The 19369-nt window shown below is 44.3% G+C and overlaps 1 protein-coding gene across 4 annotated transcripts; it reads left to right on the forward strand.

Moving 5' to 3' along the window:
* Positions 1-1652: 1652 nt before the first annotated feature.
* Lyrm7 (LYR motif containing 7) lies at positions 1653-18912 on the forward strand. Of its 4 annotated transcripts, none has more exons than XM_052197826.1 (6): positions 1743-1759; positions 3177-3249; positions 5720-5792; positions 8736-8806; positions 10293-10374; positions 18339-18912. In XM_052197826.1, exons 2-6 carry the CDS (start codon positions 3235-3237, stop codon positions 18407-18409), a joined length of 312 nt encoding a protein of 103 aa, XP_052053786.1. In that variant the 5' UTR covers positions 1743-1759; positions 3177-3234; the 3' UTR covers positions 18410-18912. The 4 variants fall into 4 exon arrangements, with proteins under 4 accessions (XP_052053783.1, XP_052053785.1, XP_052053786.1 ...); XM_052197824.1 differs by lacking the exon at positions 1743-1759 and adding an exon at positions 1774-1830; XM_052197823.1 differs by lacking the exon at positions 3177-3249 and having other exon boundaries at positions 1653-1759.
* The last annotated feature ends 457 nt before the right edge of the window (positions 18913-19369 follow it).

The following is a 19369-nucleotide window of genomic DNA, read 5'->3' on the forward strand; positions in this document are numbered from 1 at the left end:
TAATTGATTATTCTTTAGTCACTACACTTGATTTAATTGGTTCAATTAAAAGCTCTTCTGCAAATCTAGAACCTCAATAACAGATTTTTAGTAGAATTTTATTTTTGTGCGTGTTTGAGTGTTTACCTGGATGTATGTTTACACCGTGTCTTTGGAGGCCAGGTGTCAGATCCCCTGGGACTGCAGGCAGTTGTTAGCTGACCTATGTGTTGGAAATTGATCCCAGGTCCTCTGGAAAGAACAGCAGTGTTCTTATATTTTGTGCCAGCTCTCCAGCCATCAATAACAATCTTTAAAAGTTGACAGTTATCTTTCTGTCCTCATATAAGACTTGCTAGGCCTGGTGTTTCACATTTGTAATCCCAGCCTTGGGGAGGTAGAGATGAGACGATCTCTGAGACCAGGCCAGCCAGTCTAGCCTAACCAGTGAGTTCTGGGCAATTGTAGGTTTTGAACAAGGTAGAAAGCATACCTGAAGAAGAGTATAGGTTTGGCGGTTGATGACTTTTATTCCAGCACTCCAGAGGCAGCAGATCGCTAAGTCTGAGGCCAGCCTGATCTATATAGCAAGCTCCATACCAGACAGGGCTGTAGTGATACCCTTGCCTCAAAACCACAAGTTCTTTTCTTTTCTTTTTGATTGACAGAGTCTCATATAGTTTAGACCGGGGCTGTTCTTGAATTCTTTTATTTATTTATGTATTTATTTATTTGGTTTTTTGAGACAGGGTTTCTCTGTGTAGTCCTGGCTGTCCTGGAATTCAAACTCACTCTGTAGACCAGGCTGGCCTCGAACTCAGAAATTCACCTGCCTCTGCCTCCCAAGTGCTGGGATTAAAGCGGCGCAGCCTTGACCTTGAATTCTTGAAGCTCCTGATTTTAGTTCCCAAATACTGCGTTTTCAAGTATATCCCTCACATCCAGCTTAAAGATTAAGAATCTTTGATTCTTAAAAAGCAGTCACTTTTACCTAGAAGTAGCCTAAAATGTTACAAGAATGTTTAAGGCAAACGATTGTGAATGAAGTAGGAGCAAGACGGAAATGTTTATCCATGCCTGCAAGTACTAAGTTAAAATGTATATAAATATTTCATGGTTATTACTCTGAAGCTTCTAATAAATTATTTCCTACCTCAGCAAAACCAAAGAACGGTGTAAGATAAGTAATAAGTATAAGCAATATGCAGAGGGTGAGGAGTCTCTGGGATCAAGCGTGTGAACTTGAGCAGACAACTCAGCCGCACCTTCTGGGGGAATAATTAAGAGAATGTACAAACAGAACGTTCAGGAGTCAGGGTTCTGATAAGTATGGGCTGTAGTTGTTAGGACTTAGCTTTTGTTTGCGCATGTTTCCAAGGAGACAGTCACAGCCTGGAAACGTTAAAATACAGACACAGAAGAGACGACTCGCGCCCTTAAACAAGAGATAAAAAACGAGCAGGTGCCGGCCAGGGCGGTGTGCGCGCGCGCGCCAAGCTAGGCGCGGCGGGAGGGACTCTGCCCCTAACAAACATGGCTTCCCGGTTACTTCCGTCCTCCTGCCCGTAATTTGGCTCCGCGGCTTCTCGCGGTTTTATACTTGGCTATGCTTAGCTAACGCCTGGACTTCCTGCTGCGGGGAAGGCGGGCTAGGAAGGATGTGCTTCGTTCTGATTGGTTGCTATGCGTCGCCGGCTGTGTCCCGGCCCTGATTGGTTGCCAAGAGGGGACGGCTTCAGAGGCGGAGTCAGCGGAGTCAACCATGGGTCAGCCCGCCAAGGTGACAGGGATGCTGAGGCTCAAGACCCCGGCAAGGGAGGGAGGTGGCTCGAGGACTGAGAGTGGAGGAGGGTAACAATCTTCAGGGGCTGTGAGAGGTAGAGGGTGACGATTTTAAGGGCAGTGAGAAGAGACGACCCTATGGACCGCGAATGGAGGAGGGTGATAGCCATGAGGAAGAGTGAATGATGAGGATGTAGTGGGGAAGGGGGACAGTGAGTCAGGAGGGAGAGGATCCCGAGGGGCGGGGAGCGGAGGAGGGTGACTGCCACCCGGGACGGTGAATGAGGAGGATGGCTGAACCGTGAAAGGTGGTGAATAGAGGAGACTGATGACCATAAACCTACCACCTTTGCCTTAATAAAGACGACGTCTTTATTAAGATTATAAACAACTGGGCTGGAGAGATGGCTCAGTGCTTAAGAGCACTGCCTGCTCTTCCAAAAATCCTGAGTTCAAATCCCAGCAACCACATGGTGGCTCACAACCATCTGTAATAAGATCTGAAGCCCTCTTCTGGAGTGTCTGAAGACAGCTACAGTGTACTTACATATAATCAATAAATAATTTTAAAAAAGATTATAAACAACTAATAAAATCGTAAGAAGTGCTTCAAATTAATAAACAGCATGTTTTGCGAACCTATAACTAGGATTTAACTTACTTAGAGGAATGCAGAACTCTCTAGAAGGAGAGAGGCCACATTGCTGAGCCTACTTATTCATGGCAAGCCCAGGCAACACAAATCTTGTCTCGAAATTTAAGAATCACGGCGACCTGTAGGCAGACACCTTAGGTTTAATTAAGAATCAGGAGAGACTGGCCTCAGACTTACTGGCTTCCAATTCACAGCGATCTTCATGCTAAGTGCTGGCATTCTGTGAGCCACTACACCCTGCTACGTTTTCCATATGAAGATAAGTTTCTTAGGGCTGTGGTTGTATTTAACTTTCAGTTGGGGCCCTTGCTTAGCATTTTCAAGGCGTTGGCTTCCATGCCCAACACTGCATAAATAATAAAAATATTACTAGCTCCAATGTAATACTGGTTTTAATAGCTTTGTGGTAATAAGGATCACATTTTCTTTTACAATAATTTTTTAATTATTTTATTTGCAAGGCATGTATGTCTGTCCACTATGTGCAAGCCTGGTACTCACAGAGGCCAGAAGAGAGTGTCAGATTCCGTGGAACTGAAGTTCCAGGGAGTTGTCAGCTGCCACGTGGCTGATGGGAAGAACCTGGGTCCTCTCTGAGAGCAGCCAGTGCTTTAACCTCAGAGCCATGTCTCCAGCCCCCATTTTCTTTTTATCAGGATAATGGTCTTAAACTAGTGGTGCTGGTTTTATATTAATGGACACGCCCACCCACCAGGAAGTACTATAAATTGCTCAGATTACTGTCCTCTCAAAGTTCCAGACTACAGGTTTGCTATGGTTTTAAACTTTGGGATCAAGTGATCCTTCTCCACTCCCTAATGCTGGGGCTACAGGTGTGTACCTAGACACCAAGTCTCCTCTGTGTGTGTGTGTGTGTGCTTGCCTGCCTGCCTGTCTCTTTATCTTTTGCTTAATTTATATTTTGTTGTGTAGTGCTGAGAAGTGAATTCAGGACCCACCTCATGCTAAGCACAGTCTATTGTGCCTTTAAAAATCCATATTTCTATCAACAATCTCTGCCGGGTAATTGGCTCTTATTGCCAAACACTTTAGAAAAACTCCTCTCTGTACACGTCACTCAATTCCAAAGTCACCCCCACATGTTTAGGTTGTTATTGTTCCCCATTCCCCCATACCAAGTCTGTCAGTTTTCTGTGACTATCTTAACAAAGTCCAGGCTAAACAGCCAAAAGAGAAACTGTAAATCTGAAATCTTATTTTTTCCATTCTCATGTATGTACTTATGTGTGTGTACATGCATGTGCATGGCTGCCTCTACTGTCCTCTCACTGCATTTGTTGAGGCAGGGTGTCTTGGTTAAACCCAGTTCTCCAAGATGAGTATGACTAGTCAGGAAATACACATCTGCCCTGTGTTTCCTTGGGTTCTGAGGATCCGAACTCTGGTCCTTACCCTTACAAAACAAGCATTGTAATCACTGAGCCATCACCCTAGCCCTAAATATAAAGTTGATTTCTACCTATTGTTTTTAATTTTGTGTGCATTGGCATTTTGCCAGCATTCATGTCTGTGTGAGGATGTCAGATCCCCTGGAACTGCAGTCCCAGACAGTTGAGAGCTGGCATGTGGGTGCTGGGAATTGAACCCAGGCGCTGAGCCATCTCTCTGGCTTTCAGACATGCGTATGTGTCTTAGGTTCATCCTGATTCCCTCCCCTCCAGTTTCTCCGCTCTCCTCACCACCCTTCCTTTCCAGTTTCATGTGTTACGAAAATGTCAGGCTTGTATGTCCTCCTCCTGTCCCACCCTGACTCCCACGGGCTCAAGATGCTGAGAAGTCTTGGCATTCCTTCCATTTTTCATTTCAGAAATTGCAGTTAGGCTTCCCTGAGCTATCTGAAACATCTTCCCAGGCTCTTAGGATAGACTGCGCTCCTGATTGTGTGTAGAGGAGTCAAGAGGAGATGAAAAGGAGTAGGGAGAGAGCTAGAAACCCATGCCGACGGGCAGAGCTCTCCACCACCTTGCACTGTAGGTTCTTGTCAAGATGATCCTTGAGGCTTTTGTTTTGTTTTGAGGAAGTTGTTGAAACAGGTTCTCTCGAAGCCCAGGTTGGCCTTGAACTCACCTAGCAGAGGCTAACACTGAATTGATCCTCCTGCCTCCACCTCACCAGTACTGGATTTACAGATATGAACCACTACATGACTTAGAAGATTCTTTTTTTTTTTTTTTTTTTTTTTTGACTCTTTCACAGAATAGTTTCTTAATGAGTTGCTAGATGGAGCCCAGGGCCTTACCTGAGCTAGACTGCATACTCTACCACTAGGTTGTACTTCCAACTGCTGCACCCCGCTCCCTTTTAATTATATGTCTGTGTGCATGTGTATGTGGGCATGTGTGTGCAAGTGCAGATGCCTGCAGAGGCCAGAATCACTTGATGTGGATGCTGGGATCCCAGGAGCAGAGCTGATGGAGAACAGTAAATGCTCCTAATGCTCCTAACCACTGATCCAGCTCCCCAGGTCCTCACTGTTTTTGTTGGTTTGGGTTTGGTGTGTGGGAAGGGGTGGGGGCTGGGGTTGGTTTTTTTGACACAGTTTCTCTTTTTAGCAGTCAGACCCTGTTTTGTTCTCTAACTTAAAGAGAATTAACCCTAGAAAAGCCCTTGCTTTTACCACCTATTCTGAAAAGTAGTTTTCAGAAACAAATAGAACCTGGGCTTTGGCGGCTCAAGCTTCCTCTCAGCCCTTCAGGGGCAGAGGCAGGCAGATCTCTGAGTCCCAAGCAGGATAGCCAGGGCTACACAGAAAAACGATGTCTCAAAAACCAAACCCAACCACCACCACCACCACCACCACCATCACCACCACCACCACAAACCACGTGCAACAGAAACAAATAGGGAATGAATACTGATTAATTCTTCTAAATATGGTCATTCTAAATGTTATGTAAAAGTGATTTTTTTTTCTTAAGTGTAAAATCCTGTTTTATTTTTATCTTTTTGTGTGATCTATGTATATCTGTGTGTGCATGTCTATGTGTTTCTCTCTCTCCCCTCTCTGTCTCTGTCTGTATGTGTGTGTTGGCCCTTGCTTTCCCCCTTGTTTGGTTTGAGGCAGAGACTCTTGTTTGCCTAGGCCAGGCTAGCTGGCCCTTGAGTTTCTGGGGTTCCCCCGTCTCTCTACTTGCTGTCATCTCACCACAGGACACAAGGGTCACAGATTTGTGCTCCTGTGTTTGCTTTTTATGTGGATTTCAGGGATTTGGACTCAACCCAGCTGCTCCCGATCACAGAGCACGTGCTTTATTTACTGAGCCATCTCCTTTTTCTTGATAGGTTTTACAGCTCTTTAAAACACTGCACAGGACCAGACAACAAGTTTTTAAAAATGATACGAGAGCATTAGAAGGTAAATATGTCTTTCACTCCTATAGAGCAGATCATGCTGCTTTTGTTTTATTTACTTATTTATTTATTTAGGCAGAGCTAGGAACTGAACTTAGATCGTACACATGTGAGGCAAGCATTCTACCACTGAGCTAGGCAGCCAACCTGAGCCAGGGTCTTAAACTATCCCAGGCTGGCTTTGAACTTGCTTTTGTGGAGGATGACCTTGAACTACTGAACTACCACACCTGGGGCACATCCGTTCTCAGCTGACTGCTCTTTATTCTGACTTTGTGGAATGCCCTTTACCTGATGCTCTATAAAGATCTGTTTACATTACACTTATGGAAGAACACTATGTATAACCTTAAGTTTTCATATAGGATCAGTGAAGAAGGAAGGCACGGGTCAGGTTTAAGGCTCTCCCTAATCCCACTTCCCTGGGTATAGCCTGATATTTCAGCAGTAGAGCCGGGTGCCGCTGTGTTGGTTGTGCCTGGGAAAAGTGTAGCAGTCAATGCAGCTGTGAGACAATCCAGTGCGGTGACATGAATCCTGACTCAGCATCTCTGTGTTTGAAGTGGTTTCAGGATCATCTGGAAGTCACAGCCCTAGACCTCGGGCTCTGTATTAGTCTTGTTGATTTCCACCCACCACACATTTCCAAACCTTCCTAAGAAGGCCCTGGGCAAAGCATTCCCAGGAAATCAGATTTTGTCATTTCTTTTACATACTGACTTTTATTATTTTTTTAAAGATTTATTTATTTATCATATGTAAGTACATTGTAACTGTCAGATCTTATTACGGATGGTTGTGAGCCAGTTGCTGGGATTGGAATTCGGGACCTTTGGAAGTGGTCTTAACTGATGAGCCATCTCTCCAGCCCGATTTTTATTATTTTTGATTGTGTGTGTACATGCAAGTGTCCATAGGCCCCCTGGGAGCTGGAATCAGGCAGTTACAAACCACCAGGTCCAGGGGCTGGGAGCCACCCTCTGGTCCTCTGCAGGAGCAGTGCCTGTTCTCAACTGCTGAGCTAGCCCTTCAGCCCTTAGTTATAGAAATAACATCATTTCATGTACTTTACACAAATTCCCAAGAGTTCTCAGTTCTGTGAGGTAATTATAATTCCAGCCTTTGCAGATGAGAAAACTGACAAAATATGAAAAAGATCTCCCGCATGTCATTAGCCAACAGTAGAACTGAGGGAGAATCACACTCAGCAGCTCGATCCCAGAAGGCAGACGCTCTTTAAAGAGGTTTGCATTTATTACTTTATGTGCATGGGTGTTGTGCCTACGTGCACATTCGTGCACCACACTTGAGTGCTTGGTGTCCTGGGAAGCCAGGAGAGAGTGAGGATCTGGAGCTACCTCTGAGCCATCGCTCCAGCCTCCACCAAGACCAGACTCTTGCCTGTACTTTACACACCGAGGAAGACCATCACTGAAGGAGCCTTCCACAGCAATTGTTTTTCTGTCTACAGGGTCTATTTTGTTGCTTTAGCCAACATTTGTTGACTTCATATAGATTGTTCCTTTAAATGTTCCCAACACGGAGAGGTCAATTAGGTTAGAGTAGATTAAGCTACTGTTGTGTGAGTGGTATGTGTGATCCTGAAAGGGATTTTTGTGGCTGTCCTAGAACTCAACATGTAGACCAGGCTAGCCTCAAACTCACGGAGTACCTCCTGCCTCTGCCCGGCTAGTACTTAGTCCAAAGGCATGTGGTACCACACCTAACAACTTCGATCTTATCATTCACTCTTGTGTCAGCCAGTGTACTCGGGATCAAATCCGCACTAATCCATCTACTATGTGTGTGCAGGTGTAAGCTACATACTTGTTTGGGCTGGTTCTTACCATCATCATAGAGCATTTAGTAGGATGCGGTGGCACATGCATGCAGCCCCAACACTCTTGAAGCTGAGGTTCATAAGTTCAAGAACAGCCTGGGCTTTACAGTGAGACCCTATCTCAAACTAGTAAGGCAAGGCATTACTTTAAAAGTGGCTAAGAGCACTGACTGCTCTTCCAAAGGTCCTGAGTTCAATTCCCAGCAACCACATGGTGGCTCACAACCATCTGTAATGAGATCTGATGCCCTCTTCTGTAGTGACTGAAGACAGCTACAGTCTACTTACATATAATAAATAAATAAATCTTTTTTTAAAAAAGCTTTATTTACTTATTATATGTAAGTACACTGTAGCTCAGACACTCCAGAAGAGGGAGTCAGATCTCACTACGGATGGTTGTGAGCCACCATGTGGTTGCTGGGATTTGAACTCAGGACCTTTGGAAGAACAGTCAGTGCTCTTAACCACTGAGCCATCTCTCCAGCCCCTAAATAAATCTTTTTTTTTAAACTTATTTTATTTATATGAATGCATTGTATCTGTCTTCAGACACAGAAGAGTGCATCAGATCCCATTACAGATGGTTGTGACCCACCATGTGGTTGCTGGGAATTGAACTCAGGACCTCTGGAAGAACAGTCAGTGTTCTTAACCGCTGAGCCAGCTCTCCAGCCCCCATAAATCTTTAAAAAAAAAAAAAGAACTAAAAATGCCCAATTCTAATAAATCCAAATCCAGGTAAATTTTTTCTCTAAATCTAAACTTTTTTTTTTTCTTGGTTTTTGGAGACAGGGTTTCTCTGTGTAGCCCAGGCTGGCCTAGAACTCAGAGTGCTGGGATTAAAGACGTGCACCACCACCACCCGGCTCTCCTTCTTCCTTTTTTTTGACAGAACTCATCACATAGCCCTAGCTGGCCTCAAACTTGAAATCCACCCCCCTCCCGGCCTTCCTAAGCACTGCTGTTGTGGTGTGTGACACCATGCTTGTAACACATTTCTCATGCTTTGTTTTATGTGGGAAGTAGAGATTCATCATGAGTAACACTGAATAACATGTAAGAATCATAAGTGTTAATTACATGTATTTCTCAATTTCTCTCTAGCAGCCAGAGTAAAGATAAATGAAGAATTCAAAAAGCATAAGAACGAGACATCTTCGGAGAAAATAAAAGAGGTGCGGCAATGGCTTTCAATTGCAATATGACTGGGCTGAATGCTTATGGTAAAGAGGGGACCGTGGGAATGGAGGCCTATGTGAAGGAAAACCATCCCTGTGGTGAGAGGCTCCACAGCTGTGGACAGCCTGCACTTGTGTGCTGTGGCTCCCCTCACAGGGTTATCTCCTGCCGGTAAAGACAACATGGAAGAGAACGCAGAAGTGGTCCTGGTCAAGTCCAGAGGAGTTGAACCATAGGAGAGGCCAGGGCATACATACTTTGTTCACTTGAGGCGCGTGGCAAAAGATAAGGGGCAAGTGTTCCCATGATGCAGCACTTCAGGGGAATTTTCGGCTCTTTCATTAGAAGTAGACTTTAAAATTCTTTTCGGGGGCTGGAGGGATGGCTCAGTACTTTACAAGTCCTGGCTGCTCTTCCCAGATTCAATTCCCAACACTGACATGGCAACTCACAGCTGTCTCTAACTCCAGTTCTAAGGGATCAGACACCCTCATATAGACATACGATGCCGACAGAGCACCAGTGCATGTGAAATAAAAATAAATTTTAACATTTTTCTATCATGGCTCTGGTGCAAACAGACATAATATGCATTCTGGTTACTTGCTCAAGGTTAAGACGCTCCCGCGACACTAGCCCGAGAACACCTGCTGCTCTCACTACATGGTCACTGAAAACGTATACAGGAGTTATTTTCCTGTGTCATGCGTAACCTGGTGAATACACGTTGCCTTTATCCTGCATGTCGAGTGATTGCGCCTGTCCTCCTAGTACTCAGGAAGTGAAGCTGGAGAGTCACAAATTCAGTGTCAGTCTGGGATACATATTGAGATACTGCCTTTAAAAGAAGGAAGAAAATGAAATTATTTGTGGGGATACTTATGGTATGAAGATTTGATTTGGTAAAGGAGAAAATACAAATGAGAGAGTATTTCTCATTTAAGAGCATTTATACAAGTGAATAAAATATTAGGTAAGAATACTTTTCTGTTTGTATTGTTTTTTTTTTTTTTAGGCAGGGTCTCACTCACTATGTAGCTCTAGCTGTCCTAGAATACTATATAGACAAGGCCAGACTCAAACTCACAGGGATTGCCTGCCTCTGCCTCCAGAGTGCTGGGGCCAAAGGCGTTTGCCACCACACATTTAAAAACATACAACAAAAAAGTCCTAAACTTGTTTTTGGACAAAACATGGGATGACTAATAAAAATGAAGAGCATCTGAACTGCTGGGCTTTCTACAATACTTGATACGATCATATAGAGTGAAAAGCTGTGTCACCAGAAAGGGGCCTGTCACCAGAAAGGGGCCTGTCACTGGAAAGGGGCCTGTCACCAGAAAGGGGCCTGTCACCAAACTGCTTTTTAGAGCCAGTGCAGCTTCCCCAAAGCACTCAACCTCAGGGGTCACTCTGTCTGACTGGTTTTTATTGTTGTTGTTGTTTTTGGTTAATTTTTTTTCTGTTTGATTTTCTTAACAGATGATGAAACTAGGTTCTGATGTCGAATTACTGCTCAGAACATCTGTTATTCAAGGAATTCACACGGACCATGACACACTGCGTAAGTAAAGAGGGGGAAAATGAATCCTGACTGGATGTTTCAAAATAGTGAACAATTACTGTACCTTTGTTTGTCTTGATTTTATTTATTATTATTACTTTTTAAGGTTTCTTGTTTTTGAGAAACGGTTTCACTATGTAGCCTGCGTTGTCTTAGAACTTATTGTTTGAATCAGGCTGGCTCCCCTGAGTGCTGGGATTAATGGAGTGACCACACCCACCACACTGGCATTAACACTCTAACGTTGATCAAGGATTGAAGAATGCTCATGCTTGCATGGCGAGAATTTTACTAACTGAGCCATTTGGTTGGTCCCTGTTTTTTATTTTTATTTTTAAGTTTATTTTTAGATTTGGATGTTGTTTTGTTTTGTTTCTTCAAGACAGGGTTTCTTTGTGTAGCCCTGGCTGTGTGAAACTTGCTCTGTAGATCAGGGTGGCCTTGAACTCACAGAGATCTGCCTACTGAGTGCTGGGATTAAAGGGGTACACCACCACCAAGACAGGGTTTCTCTGTATAGCCCTTGCTGTCCTGGAACTCACTTTGTAGACCAGGCTGGCCTCGAACTCAGAAATCCTCCTGCCTCTGCCTCCCAGAGTGCTGGGATTACAGGCTTGTGCCACCACCTCCCAGTTCTTCTTTTACTTTTTATTCTATAGTTCATTATCTTAGACGAATTGCAATTATAGAAAATGGAAATGTACTTAAGAATCTGTTATGTCTCAGGACTCCTACTGGAGTGTTAGCAAAATCTCATTGTAGACTACAACTTGACGTGTGTGTGTGTGTGTGTGTGTGTGTGTGTGTGTGTGTATGTGTGTGTGTATGTGTATGTGAGAGAGAGAGAGAGAGACAGAGAGAGAGAGACAGACAGACAGACATACAGGAAGAGGTCAAAGGATAGATTTTAACACGTAGGTTTGAGAGATTGAATTTGGGGTGCCAGGCTCGGTAACGTACACCCTTACCGACTGAGCTATTTCACAGGCCCCTTAGTTAGCAATTGTCTGCTAACTAAGAAAACATGAGCACTTTCAGTTAATGCAGATCAGAACAGTCCCTTTACAAAGTACCTATTAAAGTCTTCTGTCCACTTGTATAGAGGAATTTTGCCCTTTTTTTATTGACTTATAGGAATTCTTGTGTGTTCTAAATACAAACCTTTGGTTGGGTATGTGTACTCTAAGAACCTTCTCCTGTGGCTTTTCCCTTTGAGGAGTTCCATATTTTAATATAGTCCAGTTGCTCCATTTTTCTTTTATGGTGGGTATTTTTGGATCCTGTCGTAGAAGACTTAAATATCAAGCAAGGTCATGGATGGATTCTTCCATGCTTTGTTCCAAAAGGTAGCTTTTGGAACACTTGTAGCTGTCTTCAGACACACCAGAAGAGGGCATCAGATCCTATTATAGATTGTTGTGAGCCACCATGTGGTTGTTGGATTTGAACTCAGGACCTCTATAAGAGCAGCCAGTTTTCTTAACCACTGAGCCATCTCTGCAGCCCCCATGTAAAGAATCTTAACTTTTACTCTAAAAAAAAACCATGAATTAAAACCTCCTGCCTCCTTTACCTGTGCAGCTGCCGCACAGACACTCTGTACACACGCTGGATTTTGATTTGATCTTCATGAGTTTCTCCTGGTGTAGAATTAGCATATCCTCCCTCTCTCCCTCTTCAGGAAGGCAGCATCTCACTTTCCTTTTGTTTTGTTTTTATTTATTTTTGAGGTAGGGTCTCTCTGTGTAGTCCTAGCTGTTCTAGAACTTGCTACATAGACCAGACTGGCCTCAAATTCCAAGAATCTGCCTGCCTCTATCTCCAGAGTGTTGGAATTAAAGGTGTGTTGTGATAACAGGCAGGGCCTAGTATCTCCTGTTTCTTGAAATCACTTCCAGAAAACCCATCAGTTTCCTGGGCAACTTCTAGCAGATCCGCAAGCCTCGCCTGATTGTTTAAGATGAGTTTTAAGATTGGTCTCTTTGTTTTGGAGCTGGCTGCTTGGAGTGAAATCTTACAGACATTCTTCTCATTCTAGCCTAGTCAGGGTGCTATCACTATAACTTAGCAGCTGTGATTAGTATCTAGTCCAAGCCCAGAGACTCACAAACTGAGCTTTCCTCATAACTGAAGCTTCGTGGTCAGAACTTGAACAGCTTTCTATAAAGGAGTCTTTATAAGATAATGGAAGGCTGTAGCTTTATAGTAAGGTAGAAACAATAGCAGCCAATTTTGGAGATTCTTCATACCACTTATTAGTGTTGAAGACTGAAAGGTAACGTGACAGACAGCTGCTTTGGCTGTAGCCATAGTGATGAGTGTTTTCCCACAGCCTGGAGGCTTGGAGACAGGAATACATTTTGGAAGCTGCAGAAGTCTGGACTTCTCAAACCAGTGCTTTTCTGATAGGGGGACATGTCTGTCAGCTCTGGCAGCTTCTGAGTCTGCCGTGACTTCCGGGTAACGGGTACATTAGGAGGGCCACTGGGTGAGCAAGGGTTGTGAAGCAGCCTTCAGAGAAGACCACTTGGGCACAGGGTCAAGAAAATCAGACTTTATTAGCTGCAGGCAACGACACTGGGTGTTCAGTCCCTGACTTTTCTCAGGGTGGGCTTTGAAGGAAAACAAAACAAAATAAAACACCCACACCCTGGGTTGACACACCTCATTTAGGGACTTTCCCGGAACTGTGGACTTGGATGGATGAAGTCCTTGTGTTTATCGTATCAGATGTCGCTGCCTCTGACCGGGGTCCAGGCCTGCGTGGAACACCCGTCATGGCGTCAGTTGTGCTGACATCTGCTCCACAACAATGGCAGTCCGTGCTCTGAGAGTTTCACATCCCACACATCACTTTCCTTTGTTAGTTTTCCTGTTTCTGAGCTGCTTTCTGGTCAGGACAGTTGCATCTCCCATCCTTTGATAGTAAAGTATGTGAACTCGACAAACATTAAATGGAGCCTCTAACAAGTACCAGAAATCTTAGAGGCCATTAGTAAAAGATGACTGTCTTTAGTGCTTAAAATTGGGTCAAGATGCTCGCCTGTGGCTTCTTGTTTCTAGAAAAAACTGGAAGCAGACTTGAAGTTTATAGGTTTTGAGCGGATTGTATTGCTAAGAAACCCAGGCTTGTCTAGTTCACCTCTGCTGCTGAAACCATCCCAGGCCTCGTGATAAACAGAAGTGGACTGCGAAGGCTTCTGAAGCTCCACAAATAGGCTGTCTTCCCCAAGATCTCCAACTCCCCAGGAGATGGCTCAGAGACTAGGGCTGGATTCTGTGTAGTAGAGTGCATCAGAGGGGGACTTGAGTCTCTTGAGACTAGATTTGGTAGTGCCAAATTGGCAGGCTGAGAATTTATTCCGTTAAGAAGTCATTATCAGCCGGGCCCGTGGTGGCGCACGCCTGTAATCCCAGCACTCTGGGAGGCAGAGGCATGTGGATTTCTGAGTTCGAGGCCAGCCTGGTCTACAGAGTGAGTTCCAGGACAGCCAGGGCTATACAGAGAAACCCTGGGGGCAGGAGGGTGGGAGCGGAAGAAGTCATTATCTTTTCCTGTCTCTGTGATGAGGATTTTCTGTGGCCCGTCCCTACTGTGATTCTCAGCCCCATGTTTTTATTCTTTATCCCATCGTTTATTTCTAACTAAAGTGGACTCAGTGTTTATGGTGTGAGCCACAGGTAGACCCAATGGGTAGAGCAGGCCAGCCCATTAACCAGAGCCTCAGTATGAATCCTGGTGAGGCTTTGGCGGCACGTTTAGTAAATGAGAGTGTTCTGTGAATTGTTTATGCTCATTCATGTCCAGAGGGGATGTCAAGGAAGATAGAATGTGATTTCCCGGACATTCCGGCACCTTTTATAAGCATCTACCTACTCCGTTACTTCCACTGAAGCCATTGTCTCGTTGAAAAGGACTGGGCTGGGTGGGGCGCCCCTCCTGCTCTCAGTTCTTCCTGCCTGCAGTGCACACAAGGCAGCAGAAGGAAGGCAGACTGCTGCTCACCAGGGGTGGACACAGGGAGAGAGGAGTGGAGCTTCTCAGAGGACCAAGGACTTGTACCAGCTCAGACCCGCCATGTTTCAAAGGGGAAGAAAACAGTCTCTCTCCCCTTTGTTTTTATTTTTATTTTTTGGTTTTTCGAGACAGGGTTTCTCTGTGTAGCCCTGGCTGTCCTGGAACTCACTCTGTAGAGCACGTTGGCCTTGAACTGTAGCTTATTTTATTAAACCACTGTTTGGTAGATTTCTGGTTATTCGAAGCTGGGCATAATCTAAAGTAATATTGATAGGGCTGGTAATTTATTCTTCAATAAAATAACTCAGATTCTTGTATTTTCACTATAAAAAACATTTGTGAATCCTTTTGTTAGTGACTTGTGGTTTGTCTTTTTGAATAGATCATGAACCCCTTGAAGCCAAGGAGACTTTTTTTTGGAGACAGGGCTCTCTATTATGTCTCTCAGGTTGGTCTGGCTTTGCTCTATAGATCAGACTGGCCCTGAACTCACAGAGATCCGCTTGCCTCTACCTCCAGAGTGCCGGATTCAAAGGTGTATACATACTACTGTGCGTGGCTTGCCAAAGACATTTTCGTGTTTCTCTTCATCTCATTTCTTTTGGTTTTTTTTTTTTTGGATTTGGTTTTTTCGAGACAGGGTTTCTCTGTATAGCCCTGGCTGTCCTGGATCTCACTCTGTAGACCAGGCTGGCCTCGAACTCAGAAATCCGCCTGCCTCTGCCTCCCAGAGTGCTGGGATTACAGGCGCGCGCCACCACCGCCCGACTTCTTCATCTCATTTTCTTGATGGAATGTCTAGCATAAAACAGACATATATGTTTGATAAGTGAAATAAATTATTACCACTGTTACTAAATTAAAACCAACACTGTTCCTCACTTGGATGGAAGCACCAAAGAACCAGTTAAAAATAATTACAAGTCAGAAATAAGCAGAGGCTTTCTCATTTCATAAGGCAGATTTCTCTCCTGGGCACATTATTTTATTAGCCTGTTTATATCGTGGTAGGGTGTTTATGCTCCTTGTCACATGTGTGACACACATGGAGCTCAGATGACAGCTTTCCTTCCACCATGTGGGTCCCAGGGATCCAATTCAGATTGTCAGGCTTGGTGACAAGTGTCCTTACCCACTGAGACATCTCATCAACCTTTCTTTATTAAGTACAAGTTTCAGTTAACGTCTAGACTGAGTTTTTTGTTATTGTTCTTGTTGTTGACATTTTTTTAATTAATTTTTTAGACAGGGTCTCATGTAGAACATGCTGAACTTGGCTCCTCCTGATCCTGCCCCCCCCTCCCACCCCAGCTTCTCGTGTGCTAAGAGTATAGGACTGCAGTTTCCTTAAATACTTGGGTGTGGGGCTGGAGAGATGGCTGCTCTTGCAGAGGACTGAAGTTCAGTTCCCATCACTCACACTGGATGGTTCACCTGACTTGTCACTTTAGCTTTTGGGGAGTCTGACATCCTCTTCTGGCCTCCTGAGGCACCCACACACATGCACATACACAAACACAGACATAGATAAAAAGAAATCTTCAAAAATACTTGAGTATGCATGTATTTTTGTTGTTTTGAGACTTTTTTTTTTTTTGAGACCCCTGGCTGTTCTGAAACTTACTTTGTAGATCAGGCTGACCTCAGATCCACCTGCATCCCAAGTGCTGGGATTAAAGCATTCAGTACCTGCCTGGGTTTCACTATACAGCTCTGGCTGTCCTGGAACTTGCTGTGTAGACCAGGCTAGCCTCAAACTCCAAAAGATCTACCTCCCTCGTCTGTCTTCTGAGCATTGGAAATAAAGGTATGAGCCATCATGCCCAGTCCCCTGAACGTGCACTCCTTGAATATAAAGGGCAGTTCTTAACTACAGTTTAATTATCAAAACTAGGGTATTGATGTTATACCCTTGTTTAAATTTTTTTCTTTCGTCCTAACAAGGCCCTTTGTTTTTGTTCGTTTATTGTTTTTGAGACAGGATCTCTCTGTATAACCCTGGCTGTTCTGGAACTCACCCTGTAGACTAGATTTGCCTGCCTCTGCCTCTAAGCTCTGGGACTAAAAGTGCACTCTGCCACCATCCAGCTAACCAGGCCCTTTCTAGTAAGAGGAAATCCTTTCCCCTGTGGACCAAGGTGCTACTGAGTTTTCTGAGTCTGGAACAGTTGCTTATATTTCATAACTACATCTAAAGATTGTAGGCAGGTTCTGGAAGCAGTGGTTAGGGGGTATTTGCTTTCTTGTTTGAGACAGAATTTCATATAGCCCAGGCTGGCTTAAACTCCCTGTGTAGCTGAGGATGATCTTGACTTCTGATTCTCTTTTCTCTACTCTGAGTGCTAGGGCTAGAAGTATATACCACCCCACCTGGGCTGAATGAGCACAGGGCCTTATGCATGTAGGCAGGCACTTCACTACCTAGCCACATCTCCAACCCTGCTTTGGTTGAGGCAGGTTTACCTAGGCTTGTTTAGAACTCATTGTGTGGCTCAGACTGTATTCACAGTTATGGTGATCCTCTTGACTTCCCCTGCCAACTGTTAAGATTGCAAGTGTGAGCCACCACACTGAGCCTATGAGGATGGCCTAGCTGGGCCCTGCTCTTGCTGAAAAAGGGGGGTGTGATGCATCTCACTGTTTTTTCTTTTTAATTGTTTTTCAGTGTTGAGTATTAGACCCAGGGCCTTTGAGACAGGGATTCACTACGGCCCAGACTAGCCATGGTCATGCTATGTACTGCAGGCTGCTAGCCTTGAATGCAGATCTCACAATGCATATAATCTATTATTCCTGGGATTATAGGCACACACCAGCAGATGTGGGCAGTTTCCTTTTTTTTTTCCTTTTTCATTTTTCCATGTGTGTGGGTACATCTGCATGTGTACCCCTGAACCTGATAGTGGAATTGTCCTCCTGTCTTTTCTTCACTGAAGCAGGATTTCTTGGTTAAGCACAGTCCCCAGACAAGGCTCATCTTCCTAGGGGATCTGAACTTAGTGTAGTAAGCACTTCGAGGCCCCCACATCTTATATTTTAAGAATTTTATCTTGACTCTCTCAAGCTGTCTTGCCTAGGAGTCAGCAGTTGGGGACACTGCTGTCACTCTGCCGTGATGACTCCTCTCTTCCCCAGACTGGCTTTCATACCACAGTTAGCATCTTTGGCTCTTGTCCAGTAAATTTTTTGGAAGCATTCTCTAAGTGGTGTATCTGAAGATGCCTTCAGTGGGGAACCATTGTTCTAGGGGACAGGGTGTAGCTCAGTGGTAGAGTATATACTGTACTCCTCACAGTGTGTGAGGCCCTGGGTTCGGTCCCCAGCACTAAAACAAGAGGGAAGGGAGGGAAGGAGAAGAAAAGTCATGGGAGGGGAGGGGAACCATTCTATAAATGTGGAATGTCTGAATTATGAGAGTGATGTCTTGCTTTCTATAAAAGTTTCCAAGTAGCTAGGCATTGTTTGATACACCTATAATCCCATCTTTGGGAGGTGGAGGCTAGAGGATCAAGAGTTCAAGGTTAGCCTCAGCTACCCAGGAAGTTCAAGGCTAGCCAGAGGTATATGAGATCCTGTCTCAAAATTCATTCATAGGTGACATTTTTAATTAGCAACTGACAGATAGCCATTAATGTGTTTTTAACTTAATTCTGTTCAGTTGTTTTTTTAGTCATGTTTAATGAAATGATAAAGAACTTGGTTGTATATGCTTTTTGTAACACAAATGAGGATCTTATTAAATGTTTCCATTTAGAGTCAAAGATTTCACCTCAGACATCAATTGAGATAAAATGTCTCTAGAAGAGTTCTCTCCATGCTTCCCAAATCACACAGCTCATGGTTAGCATGCTGGGGAGATGGATGTGCTGGCCCCCAGGTCTAGTTTAAGGTAAGTAGTGACTGCAGTTCTAATTGTCTTAAGCGCTCATCTCTCTGTTCCTTTTAGAACTGGTCCCCAGGAAGGATCTCCTTACGGAAAACGTGCCATACTGTGACGCGCCAGTCCAGAAGCAGTGAAGCTTCCAGGATAAAACCCGCCTCTGCTTCTTCCCACTTTAAATACATACCTGGTGAAGGCCTGCGCGTGCATTGTTTCTGTCTGAAGCGCACATTGCAGATGAACGACAGACTGAGGGCTGCAGAGGACACAGGCATGCCTCGCCTCTCACGTCAGCCCTGATGGGTCACTGAATGCTGGGGGTGCGGGACACTCCCCTCTCCCATTGATAGGTGTTTCGGTCTTACCAAAGCTGTTTGCCAGTGAAGCCCTTTTCCAAGTTGGTGACTTTTCATCTCATGGGAAGCACAACTGCTAAATATAAGATGCTACATTAAATGGATGTTTAATCCCCAAAATATTAAGTTGGTAAAAAAAAAATTAACATTTTTCTTTGCCAGCTCTCTACTGAAAGCAGCCATTGTCTCCCAAAGTCCCATGGTTATTTCTGTGGCTAACAAATAATTATGTAGTGTGTTTCTCTGGATTCTTATAAAGACAACACTCCCCTTTTTGTTCTATATGTATGGGTGTTTTGCCTGCGTAAGAGTCTATGCACCATGTGTGTACAGTACCTGCAGGGGTCAGAAGAGGGCATTGGATCTCTCTCTAGTCCCTATAAAGACATTTTAGGGCTGGAGAGATGGCTCAGTGGTTAAGAGCACTGACTGTTCTTCTGAAGGTCCTGAGTTCAAATCCCAGCAACCACATGGTGGCTCACAGCCACTGTAATGAGATCTGACACACCCTCTTCTGGTATGTCTGAAGACAGCTACCGTGTACTTAGATAAAATAATAAATAAGTCTTTAAAAAGTATTTTAAAAAAAGACATTTTAAACACTCTTCTGAAGTTAGATGAAATGTGAGAGTCACTCTGGATCACTGTAGAAGAAAGTCATCCTTTGTAGGAGTGGTGGAGTGGTGGCCTTCTGTCAGATGGCTTGTGGTCTTTGTAGAATTAGTTGTACTTGCTTAGTCC

This window comes from Apodemus sylvaticus, chromosome 10 (assembly GCF_947179515.1).
Source record: "Apodemus sylvaticus chromosome 10, mApoSyl1.1, whole genome shotgun sequence".
Taxonomy (NCBI): domain Eukaryota; kingdom Metazoa; phylum Chordata; class Mammalia; order Rodentia; family Muridae; genus Apodemus; species Apodemus sylvaticus.